The 22,068-nt window shown below is 39.1% G+C and overlaps 1 protein-coding gene across 2 annotated transcripts; it reads left to right on the top strand.

Annotated features, from left to right (window-relative positions):
• The first annotated feature begins 758 nt into the window (after positions 1-758).
• Positions 759-21,705, top strand: ncoa6 (nuclear receptor coactivator 6). Of its 2 annotated transcripts, XM_056450084.1 has the most exons (14): positions 759-865; positions 6,600-6,839; positions 8,100-8,255; positions 8,766-8,888; positions 9,078-9,206; positions 10,650-11,519; positions 11,596-11,727; positions 11,836-13,222; positions 13,327-13,436; positions 13,562-17,017; positions 18,912-18,942; positions 19,268-19,309; positions 19,611-19,756; positions 21,227-21,705. In XM_056450084.1, exons 2-14 carry the CDS (start codon positions 6,635-6,637, stop codon positions 21,277-21,279), a joined length of 6,840 nt encoding a protein of 2,279 aa, XP_056306059.1. In that variant the 5' UTR covers positions 759-865; positions 6,600-6,634; the 3' UTR covers positions 21,280-21,705. The 2 variants fall into 2 exon arrangements, with proteins under 2 accessions (XP_056306059.1, XP_056306060.1); XM_056450085.1 differs by lacking the exon at positions 19,268-19,309.
• The last annotated feature ends 363 nt before the right edge of the window (positions 21,706-22,068 follow it).

Here is a 22,068-nt window from a genome sequence, read left to right as displayed (position 1 = left end):
CAAAGCCAAAGTTTTGCTAACTTGTGCCAAACGCCGGTTCAATGGAGCCAGCAGCCAAAATCTTGAGCTGTGGACAATGTGAAACATGTACTGTTCTCTGATGAGTCCACCTTCACTGTCTTTCTCACATCCGAGAGAGTTATAGTGTGGAGAAGCCCCAAGGATGGCATGGTGGCTCAGTGGTTAGCACTGTCACCTCACAGCAAGAAGGTGGCTGGTTGAGTCCCGGCTGGGCCAGCTGGCATTCCTGTGTGGAGTTTGCATGTTCTCCCCGTGTTGGTGTGGGTTTCCTCTGGGTGTTCCGGTTTCCCCCACAGTCTAAAGACATGCGCTATAGGTGAATTGAGTTTACTAAATTGGCCATAGTGTATGAGTGTGAGTGAATGTGTTATGGGTGTTTTCCAATACTGGGTTGCGACTGTGGCAACCCCTGATAAACAAATAGACTCAGCCAAAGGAAAATTAATAAATTTTAAGTGTCAACAAAAAGTTCTTTGCACTGTAGAAATCAGAATCTATAGGTAAAGTATCAAGATATTATCATATATTGGTTAAATGGCAATACAGCGTGTAACTTTGGTTTAAGAAGTGGAAGGACACAAAATGGAGGAACATGTTTTTAATTTAAATCCTATTTCCTGCATTTACATTAGTTTAGGGACTGTGGTGAAACTAAATCCAGGGAAAAAAAACAATCTTGTGTACTTGACTTCGACGGTAGAGCGGACGCGAACGCGCGGTCTTGTGAACGATCGCGCGCGCACACGCTACACGTACGCGCACAGCACCTCGAGAGCGCGCGGTTAGCGTCTGTTAGCATAAGCCTGTTTACTGCAGTAAAACCACTCCCGATGGACTGACAACGGTGAGATTTTATCATCTCATTACCTTACAGAAACATTAGTGTGAGATTAAGGTGTAAATGCGTTTAGTGCATGAAGAAAAGCGCTTGATTTTAGCGTGCTATTGACCAATGAGGCTTACTTGTTTGTGTGGCTAACGCATTAGCCTGAGTGAAGTCCACTCATGATTATAATTAAGTTGTTAATTAGAATATTATTTTTATTAATGAATGTGTGATTTATAAGTTTTACAGTCATCGTAATGTTACGTTGTTTGTCGTAAGCTGCACTGACGTGGTTTGTCTTTGTTTTGGTCATGCTAATGCTAATGCTAGAGAAATAAACCCATTTGAACCTCATCAGTTACTATAACGAATAATTTCCTGCACAACATGATAATATCTTTAGGTATTAACCAGAGTTTTATCAGTTGTATTGTGTTCAGTTTGCAGTGAATCTCTCAATTCTTGTATGTCAATACAATATTTGACATCTCATTATAATTATTGCAAGAGTTTATTGGCATTAAGTGACATTGTTTTAAGGGTTTATTTGTGTTGTGTTGACATCTTAATTGATCAAAAACACTTACAAAAACATGGTATCAATCAATATTTTAAAGGACCTTGCAAATACCATGGTAAATGTCAAAGTATCCCCATTTGGTAACATGTCACAGTGCCACCATAGTGCTTTTTACAATTACAAGACTGCGTATTAATGATGTATTCAACATTAATTAATGACATGAGACGGTGTTTTGTGTTATTGCGCATTATTAAATGCTTAATGATATTGTTTAAGAGTTTTCTGTTGAGGGCTCAGTGATATGACGGCCTTTTATTCACTTCAATCGTGCAGTTAATATACATCAACCGAATCTACTGTCGTATAATGAAGAAAATATTCCTATTATGAAGGAAAATAAAGAGTGAAGCATAATAATCATTTTATTATTAATGTTGTTTTAGTTTTTTAACATACTTGAAAATCTCTGTTCAACAAATCTAACAAGTGTGTTGAAACCAAAGGAAATGATGTCATAGAAATGACCACGCTCAGTAATTTTCCGAATACAACTTGTGTGCTTTGACTCTTCAAAATAAGTGTCATTTATAAGTGATGAGCATTTTTGTAAAACAATATTATTTATCTTGAAGATAACATTTGAATGTAAGTGTTGTAACATGATAATGATTCAGACCATTGGGGTTAGTGCAATATATAGTGCAATATATTTCTTGTATATTTATATTATTTATATTTCTTGTCTCTTCTGCTCAGAGACAAAAATATTAATAAAAATAAGTGATACAATCAAAAAAAGAAACATTTTGACTATTGAAATGATATTGTTTTAACTTAATTCTGCGATTCAAACTCTGAATTTTCATAGTCGTTTAGAAAATCTAGTAAACATTTTTGATTATTGCCAGTGTTGAAAACTATTGTGCAGCTTCACGTTTTTCTGGAAACGATCATCCTTGGTTTCTTCAAGGTTTTTAGTGTCACTTTTCAATTTATTTTGGCTTAGTGTGCCACAATTTCAGCTCTTAAGAAAAAAAGTAGAATATTCATTAGAGCTGTGTGATTACAATCGCCATTTGAAACTACAAAGTCATGATAAACATAAAACTAGAGCTGCACAATATATCGCAAAATTATTGTAATTGATAATAGTATATAGGGTTGGGTCGATAGATGATGCCATCGCCGATAGACGTCACGATGCTGAGCTGGCATCGCAATCCTCTGCCCCGCCCCCTTGCAGCAGCCTGCTCACATGACCACACACACATACTGTCATGCGCTCGAGACAGCGAGTCCAGGCAGTCAGCGGGTCAGTACACTGCGTCAATCTTTCTCTTTCACGCTTGTACTTAGTAATTTTAGTGAAAACCTCAGATACTGTTGGTTGGGCACCTTTTTTTGCCAACAAAATTTGTAGACGACATTATAACAACACAGATCACTCTGCCTATTCATGCCAGAGTCCCGCAGGAAAAGTGATTGACAGGTGGTCATTTGTGTGTCACTTATCTTTATTTATTTATTTATGATTTGGTTATGGATAAAACAAAGACCATGCGTGTCAGGCAGTTGAAACTATAGGCTACTAATAATTAATTTGTTATGAATTAATTATTCATAAATAATTAAATCACCACCGCCTACGACGATGATGACATTGTCCATCGCGATGTTTCTCATTAGACATTGTACGATGCCAAATTGGTCGACATCGCCCAACCCTAGTACATTATGATTTCATAACGAGCAACATTTCAGTCATTACACAATTAGAAATAATAGCTAGATTTGTTCTAACCTATCCAGCTTTATGTTAAAAGTAAATAAATTACTGATTTTTACATTTAAAAATTTATTTTATTTTTTTAGAAAAACTGCTGCGTTCGCGTACTATCCATCCTAAATAGTCAAAGATATTCAATTCCATTCAAAAATAGTATTAGTTTGTCCTATAGTATGTTGAAATGAGTACGCCAAAGGTTTCTGGATGGTTTACTATTTCCGTCAGAAATTGGAAGTGTAGAACTGTCTGTACTCTAATCGTTAATATTGTTGCCACGGTGCATTGCGAGTTGTATGTGAATTCGATTAGAACTACAAACATGGGTAAAAATGTAAACAAACTACAAACATGGCGGCCGTGCGAGACCAATCATCAAGTAGAGAAACTTTGGTAAAGTTGTTTCTAATGATTGTCATGTTTTCCGTGTCGCATTTATAAAGTCATGTTTGACTTGGACCTAGACCTGAGATTTCTCTGCATTAAAGACTCGTGAATGGCAGATTAACATGCTGCTGAATATGGTAGGATATTAAATATGGATGTGTCGAGATGATTGACAGGGGAAGTAACTAAGCAACATAACAGTTTGTTAATGAGGAAGTAGTATGTCCCTAAGCTTGCACACTCTAGTTACACACTTAAATGTATGTACTTTTTCTTCACAAGCTTCTGCTTATAGTAGGTGAATTGGGACGCAGCACTAATCTTGTTGGTCATTAAGTTTGATGATTTGGGTCATGTGATTCATATTTTGTGCATCCGAACTTCCGTTAAGGGTGCGTACATAGTGTGTATCAACTTTTCAGGGCGCAAACATTTCAGTGCACTTTAAGAATTTTGTGATTGAGCCACTTTGATTCTCTGATCAGTGCACTGAGTGCTGAACAAAGGTGCTGATTGAGACGCACTAACTGTTTGCACCATGATGCGGTTTGGTAGTCTGAATTAGAATTAAATACATCAGAAAAATATATTATACCGGTTTATTTTAATGTCAATAAATAAATTATTTAAAAACACACACTCAAGAAAGTTATTACTACTAACTGCTTATTTATAATGAGCTGTATCAACATAAAAATTTATTAATGTTCAATCAACTTAAATTTGTAAAAACAATTAAGTTAACTTAAATGATTTGTGTTGGGATGACGTGAAGGAACTGTGTGGAACCCAGTATTTTCACAGTGTATCTATTAAAAATGTCATTTTTCTAGGGAAATAAAATATCGTGAGTAGTGCTGGGAAATATTTATTGCGATTAATCGTATCCAAAAAAGAAGTTTGTTTTAACATAATGTGTGATATTGGAAAATCTGATATTGCGATATTTAATTTTTCTGCGATTATATTTTGCGATATGAATATAATTTCACCAGATGACTTGAATAGCTCTATTCAGAAAGAATTCATTCATTTAGATCGACTGGGGTGATCAAGTCTTTTTCAATGCCTTAAATCTGCCTAAAATCTAATAAATTAAGTATATTTAAATATGAGGACAAATAAAGGTTAAATAAACAGCACGTTATGTTTATCTGGCCTAACAGTATTCAAATACGAAAATTGAACAGTCAAATGTAAAATAACTTGGTCATCATTGTATAAATAATTGTATACGATAATATTTGATAATGTCATTTTTTATTTGAATCTTTAATAAACAATATCGCATATCGATGCTCAAACGATATTTTGTTCAGCCATAGTGTGTACTGTGTATATATATTATGTATATACACGCATGCATATATATGAGAGAATGTTTATTAGATAGAAAATAAATATCCATATGATTCAAATGGTAAATTTAAATATTTATGTACCAAATTTTTATAATAGTTTTTTTATAAATGTGTATGCATATGTACGGATGTATGTATGTATGTATGTATGTATGTATATACACACACACATATATTATGTCAAAACATGACATTTATTTTGGATGCAATTAATCATGATTAATCTTTGCCCAGCACTACAGTATATGTAAAAAAAAAAAACGACTTTATTATTATTTATTATTATTATTTTATTTAGTTGTTTAGGGCACCAGTATCTACAGCAGAAAAGGAGCCTTCACATCAGAAGCTACTGGTCACCACACGATTCAGCAAACATCTGAAAACAAATCGCTTGTACACCAACATCCAGCATTCTGTATAGCTGAACAGAGCAGTGGCTGTATATTATTATTATATCCAAAGAAAATAAAAATCTCCCAGAAAAGCCTTAAAGGTGCTGTATGTCAGTTTTTGACTCTTCTAAAGCATAAAAATGTAATAATATGTTTGCAGATATTTAAGAAACATGCTAGCCAAGATTAGCCAATTATATTTCTGCACCCCGGGTTGCCTTGGTGGAAAACCGCATATTTCATTCATTCAGTCAGAAAGGCGCTTAAAGTGTAAAGTGTCAAAATGCGACCTCCGTTGGACAGTAGCAGACTCCAAACAACATGCTTTGTGACGAGATACGCATTTGGCTGTTTGCACCAGACAAAACATGGCAGAAATGTAAATACAGCCATTCAGAAGCACAGAATATGCACTCACTCACAAAATGTTAAAGTTAATAATCTATTTAATACATATTAACCCTCTTTAACATTATTAAATGTACATGCTGAATCACGTGTTTAGTTCTGAAGTTCAAATTCAGACGGTTTATTTTATTTTCCAGATCTGAGGTGAACTATCTGCTGCTGCTGTCAGTATATGGTAATAAATGTCATGTAAAATGGCATTCAGACTCACATTGTTAGCATTTAACACTGAATAAAGCACATGAGGTGTACCTGAGGTCATCATTGCTTTCTGTTGTTCACCTGTGAGAAATTGAAGCCGTTTCTAATATATCAATTCGAGGTGTTGGTCAGGACAAAAACTCCTTTTAATATGGAGCATATTCCTTCTATCAGGTGCTGTTGCTTTTATTTAGAAACACGGTTTTAATCACTCGCTCCTGTCCTCAATCTGGCAACCTGTGCTTGTGTTTGTTTTGATCCTGGAGTGCAATACCTAGTTCAACCACTGGGTGTCAAACTTACATACTGCACCTTCAAGCTGTTAAGAAATCAGTGTTTTTGAAACTTATGAAGACAGCAGAAATCAGTGATGTACTTTAATTATGTAGCCTGACATGTTTACTGCTCCAAAATATTATAAATGTTTCTATAAATAAAATATAATGTGTTCAATGGAGAAAAAAAAGTTGTTGTTTTTACCCAGACATTTAAAAAGAGCATATTTTAGAGCAGTAGTCAACAATACTGTACAATTTTTATCCAAGGTTATCATACCAGCTGAGTCTTATACCAGCTCATGCCTAATCACAATACTCAACAACAATATTGCATATTTTTCCAGTATCGTGCAGCTCTACAGGTCTTATTGCACAGCTCGGATTGGTGTTAAAGGATGTTGTTTGTGTGTGATCAGTGTCAGAGTCTCCAGAGGCTGTATTGGTGAAGGCGATGGCGCATCAGCAGCTTCTTCTGGGCTCTCCGTCTCCTCCAGAAGCTCTTCTCTCCGATCACGACTCTGGGCTGGAGGATGGAGATGAAAACTCCACCACAGACTCCACTATCTATGTGGCCTTCAAAGGGAACCTGCATGATGAGGACTTTCAAGAGAAGCTTGACGCCATCTTAAACGGGATGCCAGATATGCTATTGCTAGGTCAGACCACTCTGTGATTACACTTAAAATTCTCAAATCAAGACGCATTTTCTAGACAAAGGAAAATATTGTTTGGTTTTCAGAAATAATAAGTAAATTTGTCCTTAAAACAAGCTAAATTATCTGCCAGTGGGGTAAGAAAAATAATCTTGTTTTCAAGTTTGGACACTCCTGCTTTCATTAGATGTAGATGTTTATTTTAACAATGTTAAGGTTGATATTGTGTTTACGCAGGCTCTGAAACCTCATACAATTCATAAATTAATTAAATATATATAATTATATAATTAAATAATAATTAATTATCATATATTAAATGAATTAGTTAAATATTGTTTCTAGGTCATAAGAAACAATAAATATACATATATATGTGTGTGTGTGTGTGTATATATATGTATGTGTATATATATATATATATATATATATGTATATATATGTGTGTATATGTGTGTATATATATATATGTGTATGTATATGTATATATATATATATATATATATATATATATATATATATATATATATATATATATATATATATATATATATATATATATATATAAGTTCGACCCACGCATGCGCGAGGCAGGCAGTTCTGTACAATTACGTACTCTACTAGTATAAAGATATCGGCCTAATTTTGACATCGGACCAATAATAATAACATTAAAAATAGCATTTATCGGCCGATAACGATATGGCCGCCGATATATTGTGCATACCTAATATTTTTTATTCTTTCACTAGTAAATATAATCAGCGGTATCACAGCTACAAATCATAATATATCAACTTAAATTGAATTTGTAATGGTCTTTAAAAGTCTTAAAGGGATAGTTCACCCAAAACTGAACATTTCCTGATCATTCACTCACACTTAAGTGCTTATAAACTTTCAGGAATTTCAGAAACAAGTTATTCTGAAGGAAAAAAACAGCCGTTGAAATTCAGAGTAGGAACTAAAAAATACTATGAAGTCAATGGCTGTTTTTTTCCAACATTATTCAGATTATCTTCACTTGTGTTCAACAGAATAAAGACACTCAACCAGGTTTAAAACAGGTGGAAGATGAGTAAATGAAGACTGAAGTTTTATTTGTGGGTGAACTGTCCCTTTAAATTTGACTTGTAGAACACCTATGTTTAATATTTGACTGTTTGTTTTTCTGAAGTAGCTTGACAGTTGCAGTTTTACCTTGTATTGTTGCTTTTTAAAGTTGCTAAGCTAAAATCTTACTGGCTGATATTGCTGCTGAAGGTAAGAAGAAGCTGGAGCCTGAGCGCGTGGAGCCATGGAACAGTGTCCGTGTCACATTCAACATCCCCAGGGAGGCGGCCGAGCGACTGCGGCTCCTGGCGCAAAACAACCAGCAGCAGCTGCGGGATCTGGGCATCCTGTCCGTGCAGATCGAGGGTACGTGTGAGTGTGTGTAAGGGCCTGTCCCATTAATCACTGGTGCATACAAGGTTCAACACACCCTGGAGTACTTTTTTGAAATTTTAACAAATTAGTGTGTGTTGAGCATCAGTTAAGAGACCATAAGCTCCCATCAGCTTTAACTGTAGATAATACTAGATAATTTTGAGCTTTTGTCATCTAATTTCATCTTCAGGGTTTAAAATGAATATTGGAGCGGGATCAAATTTTTTGACTTTAGAATTTTCATCCCTTCAAGTGGTGATTTCTCCTTAAATTAGAGAATAAGAGTCTCTTAAACGCGTCTCTTAGTCAGTGTAAACATGCCATGGACAGTAGATAAAACAGACACAGAAATATTATGTGACGCACCTGTTGTGATCGGTTCTCGAGATCTGCCAGGTTAGTGAGTACCAGTTGAGGAATGAAGTGTGACTATTGACTGATGCCGATTGATTAGAGCATCTGAGCATGTCAATGTTTGACTGGTGTATTGGGTTTGTACAGGTGAAGGAGCTATTAATGTTGCAGTTGGACAAGGCCAGAGTCAAGAAGTCCGGGTAAATGGACCGCTTGGTGCGCCTGCTCAGATGAGAATGGATGCTGGTTTCCCCATGCCGCAGGGCCAAGGTAATTACACACTCATGCTTTATTTACCAGAGTTGACCTTTAAAGGTTAACTAAGAATAGAAATAAATTACTTGTCACTGTATTTGGGCATTTACTCAATGAAACACCTGAACAAGCCAGTTAGCTGCTTAGAATGTCTTGAAAATGTTATTAGTCCGAATGCATTGTGAAGAGATGCTTGTTTTTCAGTTGGAATGCGAATGAATAACCCTGCGGTGTCCATGATGCCTCCTGGGGCTAGTATGCCAGGACAGGGTATGGTACCGAATAGTGCTGGACAGATGCAGCCAAGAGCACCAAGACCACCTTCACAGACAGGTAACGATATAAACATTCAAAAGCCATTTGTTGATTTAAATAAATTACCCTTGTTTATGTCTTATCCTGCCTTCCAAAGACCAAATGCAGTAGTTTCTGTATACATGGAACTTGTAGCCAGTGTTAATTTTATCAACGAAAATAAAAGTAAAAATGTTTGTAGCTTAAACAGAAACATGACTGGTCCTTCACATGAGTAATGATGAGTCTGAACAAGCACACTCTGAACCGCTCATGTAGTGAAGGATCAGCACAATACTTTTTAAGTAAAAATATTAGACTAAAATGTAGTCAAAAAGATAAAAGCTGATCAACATAAATTTTTGTTATAATTCACTGCATTCAATAGATGAATATTAGAGTGAGAGCAATCAGTCATGCCACTTGTGCAACAGACCTGTCAAGTTTCTGTTTCTGTCAAACCATTTTTGCAGTACACCAGTGGTCCCCAGCCCCTGGGCTGCGGAACGGTACAAGTCCCTAGATCAATTGGTACCAGGCTGCACAAGAAATCATTAATTATTTCTGTTTTATTTATTATCTAAGTCTGAACAATCTTTTATTTTGCAAAATTACAGTATTCTCTTGGCTATAGCTCGGTCACTTGAGCACCAAAATTTAACCCACAAGCTAGCAAAATGAGTAAGAAACAGACGTCTTTGGAAAGTTTCTTTGCGAAGGGGAAAAGGCCCAGTGAAGGACCCACGAACTGCCAAGGAATGGATCCACAACCCATTTGTCAACAAATCAGATCAACGCAGTGTGTCTGTGCAGAAAGATCAACTGCTGGAGATCACAAATGACGGCGGCCTTAGGGGCCGTTCACATATTGCATCTTTTCCGTGTGCAAGTTTGTTATTTCTAATGGCGCTCGCACCTTCCAGGCACTCCTAGTTGAAAACGACTCAACTTTTCAGAATGCCACGAGCACAGCGCAAGTCACATGACAAGAACTGACCGGTCAGCTTCATACTTTGTATAGATTATTAACATTTCGGTGGAGACTAATTATATCAGACAAATAAAGAACACCAAAACACTGCAGTGCTTTTTAATTTTCTCCATAAATCAAACTTGTATCAGAGTTGCAGCAATGTTTTGTCAGTTTGTCCTCATCTGAGAAAACAATCCCCACACAGAAATGTGAAAAAACAGCTGTAAAGTTAGATTTGTTTCTTATTTAATTTATTTTCAAATTAAAAATGTTCTTTTTGATTCATTTAAGTTTTTCTTCTTTTTTTACTTCTGTCAAAGTACATAATTGTCAAAGTTCAAACCCATTGATTTATAGCAACAGTTGATTTATTGTAAGTAAATTTTCTCCTCATTTGTCAGGACGTCCAATTAGTCAAAAATAAGGGTCTTTTTAACATGATTATCAGAGATGTAGTTCTCATTTCATATTGGGAATGTTTTTACATTTTAATTTACATTTCTTTCCAGACACAATGGATCCCATGCTGTCAGGACTGGCCTTACAGCAGCAACAGCAACAACAGCTCCAGCATCCTCAAATGGGACATGGTCCACTCGGCAACTTAGGCCCGCAGGGACATCACATGCAAGCCATGCAGGCAAACCGGCAGTTGAATCCAGCAGTGCTACAGCAACTTCAGCAGCAGCAACAGCAACAACAACAACAACAGCAGCAGCACCAACAGCAGCAGGTCCAGCTGGCTCAATTAGGTGGTGCACGTGGGCCTTTCAACCCCTCTAACCAGATGCCTGTACCTCCTGGCTGGAACCAGTTGCCCTCTGGTGCTCTTCAACCACCACCTGTCCAGGGCCCTATGGGACCAGGCTGGAGAAAAGCTCCACCACAGCCACAAATGGGGCAGCGTCCACCCTCGTTGGTGTCTGTCCAGACGCCCAATCATCCACCACCACCATACCCATTTGGAAGCCAGCAGGCTGGACAGGTTTTCAATGCAATGCCACCACATCAGTTGCAGCAACAACAGCAGCAGCAGACAGGACCAAACCAGTTTGCAACCCCTCAGCCCAAAGGCCCTCAGGGAGCACCAGGTGTAGTTGTGTCAAGAGCGCCGCCTCCTCTGCCTCCCTCTTCTGCTCCTCAAGGGAATCTCGCAGTCAAGTCTCCTGGTTCCTCTTCATCTCCTTTCCAACAAGGCTCTCCTGGAACTCCTCCAATGATGGGACAGGGGCAGCTTGGTTCTCGTCCCACAACCCCACAGGGGTTTAGACAGGGTGTTGGATCTCCAGGAAGAGCCGTGATGGGTCAGCAAGGAAACATGCAGGCTGGCTTTATGGGCATTCCACAGCATGCGCAACTTGCTCAAGGCGGTATGGGAGGTATGTTATCAGCTGTTTAATGTAAAAGTGATGTTATTAATTAAGTGGCCTTTATTTGAATATATCTATTTTGTAGGTATGCCTAAGCGAATGCCAATGGGGTTCCCAAATGCTTCTGTTAATCAGAACTTTGCACAAGGTCAGGTTACTACCACTGGAGCGGGTAGTACACCCCAACTACAAAATAATCAAAGCATGGCAAACACTGGTAAGATATGCCCTTATAGAGTGTATTGTTTTAATTAGGTTTTGCATCTTTAGTTATTTGGATTTATTACTTTTTTAATTGTCCACACCTCTTATAATCTTTTTATAGGAGTCCAGTCTTCAGCCTCAGCACCAAACCACATGCAATCAAATCCCCTTCAAGGCACTGGAATGGCTCACCACACTGGCATGCCAGCCCAAACCCCAGGCACCACCTCAGGTGGTACCTTGGGACAACCTCAGCAAGGTCTTCAGACTCAAATGATGGGTGTACCACAGACTCAGCATCAAACACAGACGGTAGTTTCCTCCCAAAGCCAGATGGCACAAAGCCAAGCAGGGGGACAGACTATCCTGTCTAGACCAGTGAATACTGGTCAAAGAGGAATGACCCCGCCCAAGCAAATGATGCCACCACAGGGTCAAGGGATCATGCAGAACCAAAACCAAATCAGTGCAGGACCAGGACATCAGGCCTTATTGCTGCAACAGCAACAACAACAACAACAACAGCAGCAGCAACAACAGCAGCAAAATGCAATGATGGAACACATTGTAGCTAGTCAGATGCAGAGTAACAAGCAAGCATTTGGCTCAAAAGCTCAGCCTGGAGTAATACCAGGCCAGATGATAAGAGGTCCTTCACCCAACATTCAAGGTAATTTATCAGAGTTCCAATCCCAGATGGGTCAGCAACAGATGACTCCGCAACAGCATCAGCAGCAACAACAACAACAACAACAACAACAACAGCAGCAGCAGCAGCAACTGGTTCACTTGCAACAGCAGCAGCAATTACAGCAACAGCAACTTCAGCAACAACAATTACAACAGCAGCAACTACAACTGCAACACCAACAGCCGCAACAGGCACAAATACAGCAACAACAACAGCTTCAGCAACCCCATCAACAAATGGTGCAACAACAGTCTCAACAAATTCCAATAAATGGCAATCCCAACCAAGTACTGGGCATGCATGGGCCTCAAATGCGCCTTCCAGGAAATCACCATTTAGTACAACAACAGCTTCAGCAAAAACAACAGCAGGTGATGCTGCAGCAGCAACAGGCTAGTCAGCAACATCAGCATCAGCTTGGAGATGGTAGTGGAAGTGGTGATATGGGCCAGCAGATGGTTCAAGACCTGCAGAATCAGCAGCAACAGCAGGCAATGATGGGAGGCTCTCAACATTTGCAGGTCGGCAATGGCCAGTTTCCTGGTCATGGCATGCCCTTTAATCCTCAATTTCCTGGTCAGATGCCAATAGGAGTCCCATGTGGGCAAGCAGGTGGATTTGCTGTAAACAAAGATGTGACATTGACTAGTCCCTTGTTAGTAAACCTTCTCCAAAGTGATATTTCTGCCAGCCAGTTTGGTCCTGGTGGGAAACAAGGAGCTGGTGGGGCTGCTGCTAACCAGGCCAAGCCCAAAAAGAAGAAACCTCCTCGTAAGAAAAAACCAAAAATAGGTGAAGGACAGTCTGATAGTCTGTGGTAAGTTATTTTTATTCTTTGACTTATTTTTTACACTTAAACAGAGTAAACAATTTTGTTGAACTGTTGTATGTAACTACAACATTTGTTTATCAATGTCTTAGTGGTCTGGATTCACTGCCTCATGGAATGGAGGAATCAGAGATGCAAGGAATAGGTACTGATCAAGGGACTGGCATTGACTCCAAACTGTCAGAATTTTCTAACCGACCAGGTAAATTCTTAAATGTCTCTAGTTTCATGATGGATTGATGAAATACATAATGTTATGTGAAACATAGTATTGTCTTGACATATATTTTGCTCTTTTCTTTTTTTTTTACATTTTATTTTTATTAGGTCTGCCTGGTCAGCCTGGAGATCAAAGGGTATTACAGCAAATGCCCATGCAGTTTATGCCCCCACAACAGCAGCAACAGATGCAGCAAATGCAGCAGCAACAGTTACAACAGCAGCAGCAAATGCAACAGCAACAGATGCAACAGCAGCATCAACAGATCCAGCAACAGCAAATGCAACAGCAACAGATGCAAATGCAGAGTATGCAGGGTCCTCAAGCTCAAGCTGGAACATCACAAGGGCCCCATCATGTCCAGACCCAGATTCATTCACAACAGTCAATGCAAATGCAGCAACAGCAGCCACCACAACATCTCCAACAGCAACTACAGTCACAGCCACAACAGCAGCAACAACAACAGGTACAGCAGCAACAACAAGCCCAACAGCAACAACATCAGCACCAGCAACAACAGATGATGTTGATGCTTAAAATGCAGCAAGACGCAAAGAATCGAATGCCACTACAGCAAGGTGGGCACATGACAAAGGGTCTAGTGAATCCTAATGATCCAGCTCAGAGAATGCCTGTATCACAGCAAGGCAGCATTCCTGTAATGATTGATCTTCAAGGGCATGGAGGTGTCCCACCCTCACCTGATAAAGCCAGAGGCATGCCAATCATGGTGAATACTCCTATAGCTGGACCAGCAAGAAGGACACCACTTACAGAGGTTGGACAACCAACACCACCGGAGGACATTTCTGGAAACCATAGCTTACAGGACCGTGGACCCCCTGAAATTGGTCAACAATCAGGAAATGGAAATCAGACAATTATTTCCAACCAAGGTCCTAATACTCACTTAATGAAATCTGTGCCATTATCAGTGCCCCACCAGACAGGAGCTAGTCCGCAACAGCAGCCCCAGCAAGTGGCTGCAATGCCTGGTTCTCATAATATTCACTTTCCCAGTGCTCCCCCAACCTCCCAAAGTTCCCGCCCTAAAACTCCAAACCGAGCCAGTCCCCGACCATATCACCACCCTTTAACTCCAACCAACCGTCCACCTAGCACTGAACCTTCTGAAATAAATCTGTCCCCTGAGAGACTGAATGCCTCCATTGCTGGTCTTTTCCCTCCAAAAATTAACATTCCTCTGCCACCACGGCAGCCAAACCTTAACCGAGGCTTTGATCAGCAAGGTCTTAACCCAACAACTCTTAAAGCAATTGGCCAGGCCCCACCAAGCCTAGCAACTCTTCCTGTCAATAATAATTCCAGTGGCAATAATAATGGCCCACAGTCTTACCCAGCAGGAGGTGGCCTAGGAAACTCTGGAGGAAAACAAGACAAACAGACTGGGGTTGGACAAGCTAAAAGGGCTAGTCCCAGTAACAGTCGACGATCTAGCCCTGCCTCAAACAGAAAAGCTGCCACTCCAAGCCCAGGAAGACAGAAGGGTGCCAAAGCTTTATTGACATCACCACATCAACAGCCAATGATGGTTAGTCCACCGAACATGATGGTTAGCCCCACTTCAGTGGTCCCAACTACTTCTGCATCTTTGCCACCAGCAGGTGCTGGAGAGTCACAGCAGAGTTTAAGTTCTCTGCAAACCCTACCTGGTAGCACTGATACAGTTAAAGATGGCCATGTACTTGCTACACAACCAGAGCAGCATCAGGCAGCTCAGTTAAAAGAGCACCCTGCTCCTAAAATGGCAAGTCCTCGGGTGCCACCTCAGGAACCCAAACGGCAAGAGCCTAGCAATTTGGTAGAACAGCGTGCTGATGATAAACATTCTCGGACAATGCCACAACATGACCTTGGCTCTGCTGTATCACCAGCTTTTCGAGATGCTCCAACATCTCTGAATCAGTTATTGGACAATGCAGGAACACCATCTTTGCAAATGAAATCACAAAATACTCCTCCGGTAGGTGTAGACCCTTTGCAGAAAGAGAGTACCCATGTTCCAGTAGCTCGGGAGAACCAATCTAATTCTGTTGTCTCTCAGAGCTCAAATATTGGTACATCTTTGCCCACAAGTGAAGTGGAGCAGAATCCTAAATCTGCTGCAGTGTCAAGTCCAAATCTTATCCCTGGCAGCACTGCAAACTTGCCATCTGTTAGTGCTGTATCAAGCGTCAGTTCAAACCAAGCTGTGCTGTTAAGCCTTACTTCAATTTCCAACCCTTCAGTAAGTTCGAATCACAATCTCATACCCATCTCAAATGCAACTCAAACAGTCTTGCAAAGGCCCATCTCATCAGCGCAAACTCCACAAAACCAGATCACAGTCTTTGTAACCTCCAATCCCATTAGCTTTGCTACCAACACTGCTTCAGTAGTTCCTTCTGCTGTTGTTTCCAAGGTGCTGGCAGTTCCCAATAAGAACATTAGGACTCCAGATGTTCGTCAGCCAAATCCAAACCAATCAAGTCCACAGTTCATCACTGGAACTGTTTTTTCAAAATTCCAAGCTACATCTGTACCATCAAATACTAACGTCATGTCTCAGCCTGTCACAATGGTTGGTCCGTTAGTCTCTGCAAATATCCAACTTTCTTCCACCCCTATGTCCACTACATCAGCACCTTCTGTACCAGCATCAACACCCATGCTGACACACTCCCCTGCTGTCAGCATTGCTACTACCCAGCAGAACCGCACTTTTATTGGGCAGCTTCAAGTTCAAGTACCTGCAAGTCAGGCTTCCCCTGTTAGCGTAGTACCTCCACCTCAACAGCCAAGTCCTGGAGTTCTGAAACAGGATGGTGTTTCTAATGCTAGTGGCTCAAAACCTAGTCCTGTTGGGCAATCATCCATTCATTCTGGCGTATCCTCACCCTTTCAGCAGCTCTTAGCCTCTCCACCTGCTTGCTCTAGCCCAGGGCCTACGGCTGTATCCCGCAGAAGTCCACTGCCTACAACAACAACAGCAATGCTAGCCAAAACCAGCCCAGTTCAGAGTGCTTTAAGCAAAAACACTGCACTGACCAATCCTTCAAAAAATGACAGTGATCGAAAAGAGTGCATTGCTGTTGCTCAATTAGTAAAACCTTTGGAGGTTGCCACGACTCAGGTCTCGTCTGTGGTTACATCTGAAACCGTATCTTCAGTCCAGGCTTCTGCTCCAGTGACTGTTTCAGCTGCTCTTATAGCATCTCAACAGACTGCACTTCCTCCAAAAGTGTCTTCTCCTAAACCTACACCCACTAAAACTTCAGTCCCTACTTCTACATCTGTGTCTAATATGCCACCCCCAACCTCTGCCTCTGGAACACTTCAACTCTCTAGTGTTGTTGCCAGTTCTTCTCTGCTCTCTAGTTTGCCTGCAGTTTCAGTTGCTGCATCTGCTGCTGCTGTTCCAGCATCTCTCACTACAACTTCTGGCTCCTCCGCATCCACACAGCTCTCTGGTGAACCGCAGCCACCTTCAGTGTCAGAGACTAGTGTACCTGACACCACTGAAACAAAAGAAGCAACTGCCGATGCTCCTAGCATCTCAGGTAACTGTTTGATTACATAAAGGCAATTTCATTAGTTCTCAGGATTTAAATCATGTCTATGTTAATGATTTAATTCTTAGTTGTTATTTACAGTGTTAAAAGAGTTGGAGTCTCATGTAAATTCATGAAACTATTTGGACATACGACAGAGTATTTCTTTGTCAAAAATCATACTTTCTAGTAGGTAGTTTTTTTTTAACATGCCTTTAGTTAACGCCATTAAAGGAGGGAACTCTTCATATGCTCACTTCTCATGGTAGAAAGCATATCCACACTACAAAGAGAGCAAGAGACCTTCCTATGTCAGTTTTTTAAGTGTGACCATTATTTAGAGTCCATCACTTTTATATTTCCATGGCGATGCGTCTGCTTTATCATGTTACATGGTGCAGCCCCATGCAGAGCAGTGGTGAGCTTGGAGCTGCTGGATTCACAACACATCAATTTATCAGCTTCTCCCAAAGTACATGAAAGAGAAAAATAGTGACCTGGTTAACATCTTGGTTACCCAAACAGTGTGTATCTGTTGTAAATAGCTCTTATTGCCAGATTGTGTGTAGAATGATTATCATTGTCATCTTCTATGGACATTGGTGTGTTTTTTACAAACCACAAATGCTTTATTTTGTTAGTATATATGTTTTAAAATGTCCGCAACCCAAAATGAATCTTATTCACAGTGGGGAAAAATAAGTATTGAACACGTCACTGTTTTTCTTAGAAAACATATTTCTTAAGGTGCTGTTTACTTGAAATTTTCCTCAGATGTTGAACCAAAGAAATCCATATATGCATAGAAAACAAATCTAATTAGTTTACAAATGAAGTTATGCGTAATAAAAAAAAATGATGCAGGTAAAAGTATTGAACACATGAAGAAAGGAGGGTGTAGAAAAGCAGTGAAAGCCCAGACAGCAGCTGAAATCTCTCAGTAGTTCTTCAGCAACCCTCTGCTCTTCCTCAGTCTAAATCAGGGGTCACCAAACTTGTTCCAGGAGGGCCGGTGTCCTGCAGATTTAAGCTCCAACCCTAATCAAACACACCTGAACAAGCTAATCAAGGTCTTACTAGGCGTACTTGAAACATCCAGGCAGGTGTGTTGAGGCAAGCTGGAGCTAAACCCTGCAGGGACACCGGCCCTCCAGGACCGAGATTGTTGACCCTTGGTCTAAATGAATATCAGCTGCTTCAGTCCAACATCTACATTAGCAGATGATGAAGATGAAACCAGGGTGGACATTTCAGCAAGACAATGATCCAAAGCCCAGCCAAGGAGACTCTCAGATGCTTTCAGAGAAAGAAAATCAAGCTGTAGAATGGCCCAGCCAATCACCTGACTCCAATCCAATAGAAAAAATACAAAATAAAGCTCAGAGTTGATAGACGAGACACACAGAACATCAAGATTTTTACATTCTGCTGAAGTCTGCGAGAAACTCACACCTGAGAAATGCAGGTGACTTCATTCTCCATATGAGAGACGTCTTTAAGCTGCCGTCACCAAAAAAAGCTGCCTTTTGGATAAAGTATTAAATACTCTTCTGTAGTTCAGCTTTCTCCTTCGGTCATTCCATTATTACTCATTTTTCAGATTTCTTTTGTTTTGTATATATTTATATATATTTTTGTGCAAAAATCTGGTTCAATTCCATGTCAGCAGCTCCTTTATAAATATTATTCCCAGGAAAAAACATACTTATTTTCATACTTAAGACTTGAGTCTTGATCTTTGACAAGCAATGCTAGGTGTACACCGTTTTCTATTCCGTGACACCTTCAGTACCACGTGACTCGGGTCAGCTTCCAGGGATGAAATTAGCATACACAATAGTGTGATTCATGAACAGTTTTAGCACAGAGTTCGTTTCATTGTTATTTTGTTTTTCGTTAACAGGACAAGGAGTTACCACTGCAGCAGAGCAAGGGTAAGGAAAATGCATTAATAAGCTATACGCTATCTTCATGCTCACAATCATGTGTGAAGACTGTCTGACCTCTGTATTTCTCATCATCATTTTAAAAGTGATTCTCTCTCTGAATTTTAAAATGGCTGTGTTTCATACCTTTGTTGATTCAGTGTTGCAATCAGAGTAATTTTATTAATCTGAATGATCTCACCTCATGACACTAATCATGGAATGATTCATGAAATCATTCTTTAACCTGATCTGTACTCAAATATGGGGAAGGAGGAAAAAATGTTGTTCAGCATCAAAGCAGTTTACCGCTGTTTTTCCACTTCTATAACAGATGGGCAAAGAAAAGAAAGACGCCCGTCAACTTAGCCCCAAGGTATGTATATACCAGACCTGTAGATCCCCTGCACGGGTCCGTGCGCAGGGCAGCATGACCGTTTAGTAAACATGGTCATTACAAGACGGACGTTATCTGTGGTAGATGAGGAAAAACAGCAAGTATGAATTCCTCAGTTGCACAGGGGCCAAAAGTGCTCATTTCCTCAATTTTAAACCAGCAGAAAACTAGTGTGTGTATATATAGCATACAATTGACTGTACGACTGCAGACTAACTGCGCTCTGTGAACCTTCTGGTTGATTTTCTTTTCGTCTCCTTTGCCCTTCTTCCCTGTCCAGGGATACAAGGGCCTCCACTGAGAAGGCAAAAGGTCCTAGTCGACGAAGCTCACGAACAGACAAGGAGCCCGAGGAGGAAGCGTCTGACAACGGACAGAGAAAAAGAGCTGCTCGGCCTGGCTCGGCCTCTTCTAACACAGGAAAAGGTCACTAGTTCTAGATATTATTGATGGGATGTTCAGATCCTTTTATCGACTCGGACCTCTGAGTCTTGACCATTAGCCACCCTCCTCGAGTCATTTTGTTTGTTTGAGTAGACATTAACTTAATTAAAACACATTGATTCTCTAACATATAATTCGCCAAAAGCATCTTGAACAGAGGTCTCAAACTCAAATTGGAGGTGGGCCATTTCAGTGACCGACAATTCAGGACTCCAGATCAGTCTTAAAAATAATACATTTACAAAATAGAATTCAAATGCAGGATCAATGCACTGAACATCATTTATAAATGCGTGACGGAAATCAGCTTAAGAACTTGATGACACATTTCTGTAAACATTTTACTTTAAATCAGTATGATAATTAGGTATTTATGCTTTCCTTGTGTATTTATGAATTATGGTTTGAATTTACTAATCGGTTTTTAAATGTGAATTGTGCTGTTCATTTCTTTATTTTGTATAATATATATATATATATATATATATATATATATATATATATATATATATATATATATATATATATATATATATATATATATATATAAATACACACAGTTGAAGTCAGAATTATTAGATTAAATATTTCCCAAATTATATTTAACAGAGCAAAGAAATTTTCACAGTATGTCTGATAATATTGTTTCTTCTGGAGAAAGTCTTATTTGTTTTATTTCGGCTAGAATAAAAGCAGTTTTTAAGTTTTTTAAACCATTTTAAGGTCAATATTATTAGCCCCTTTAAGCTATATTTTTTCTATAGTCTACAGAAGAAACCATCGTTATACAATAACTTGCCTAATTACCCTAACCTGCCTAGTTAACCTAATTAACCTAGTTAAGCCTTTAAATGTCACTTTAAGCTGTATATATATATATATATATATATATATATATTATTATAAATATATATAATATATTATATAAATATAAATATTATTCACTGTCATCATGGCAAAGATCAAATTAATCAGTTATTAGAAATGAGTTATTAAAACTATTATGATTAGAAATGTTGAAAAAAAATCTCTGTTAAACAGAAATTGGGGAAAAAATAAACACGGGGGCTAATAATTCAACTGTATCTATTTTTTAAACTGATCTAGCTCAATACTTTTCCAGTTCTGACTGCATAAACGAATGACTCAAACCTGACAGAATCATCTCCTTTTTTGCAATGTGCGCATTCGCACATGAACGAATCAATCTCTGAGATGACTCAATGTTACCGAGTCACATTAAAGATTCATTCCAAATGAACCAATCAAGAGCGACCCATCGCTACTAGTCACCTAAATCAAATCAGGCAGAAATATGTTCCTCTGTTTTATTGCTTTTTTTTAAAGCTAGGATGTGTTTAGTGATCCACTTTATATCACAGTTTACAACAAATGAACATTTATTATTACTATCAATTGCTAATGTATGTTTTCTTTCCTGCTGTCTTCCAGAATCAAACACTGGAGCCAGTCCCACCCAGGCAAAACGGAGGAAGTCGAAGTAATCCCGACAGCTGAATAAACCTGTGAATTGTACATTATTAGTAGTTTTATCTGCTGTTTTTTCCCTATTTCTCTAAGATAAACCTGTACAGAAAGTTTTTCTTTTCTTTTTTAATCATGATACTGTATTTTGTCTCTGGCTAATAGATGAGATCATGTGTAGAACTGTGTATGATGTGTTTGTACGTCATTGTTTTGGTGTGACTTATTTTGTATCATTAATATTACTCAATTCTGGATTAATCATGTGAGGCAGACTTAAAATCACGTCTGTAGTATCACGATATTAATAATGTGACCGAATGAGAATTTTAACGATTTTTCCCCTTCTCCATCATGAATTAATTGTGCATTTCAATACTGTCAGCACCCATGTTCACTCATTTAGCCCCCTGAATCACAGGCATTAAACTATTTTTACAAGTGTACATTTGACTTGCGTGTTTTTTTGTTTTTTTTTTGGTCAGTAAAACATGTTCGTGGAAGCTCACGCACAAACTGGGGTGTTTCTATCATGAAAGCAACATAAACAGAGGAGTAGCAGTGTTTCCCAACCCTGTTCCTGGAGGCACACCAACAGTACATATTTTGGATGTCTCCCTTTTCTGATCCATTAACTTCAGGTGTTGGAGTCTCTTCTGATGTAATGATGAGTTGATTCAGGTGTGTTTGATTAGGGAGAGGTTGAAAATGTGTACTGTTGGTGTGCCTTCAGGAACAGGGTTGGGAAACACTGCTATAGACATTGTCATGTAAATAGACAGTATCATTACTTATTTACTCACCGTCAA

Source organism: Danio aesculapii, chromosome 23 (assembly GCF_903798145.1).
Source record: "Danio aesculapii chromosome 23, fDanAes4.1, whole genome shotgun sequence".
In the NCBI taxonomy this organism is placed as follows: Eukaryota; Metazoa; Chordata; class Actinopteri; order Cypriniformes; family Danionidae; genus Danio; species Danio aesculapii.
The sequence above is the reverse complement of the archived record's forward strand: the minus strand, read 5'-3'. Positions and strand labels throughout refer to the sequence as shown.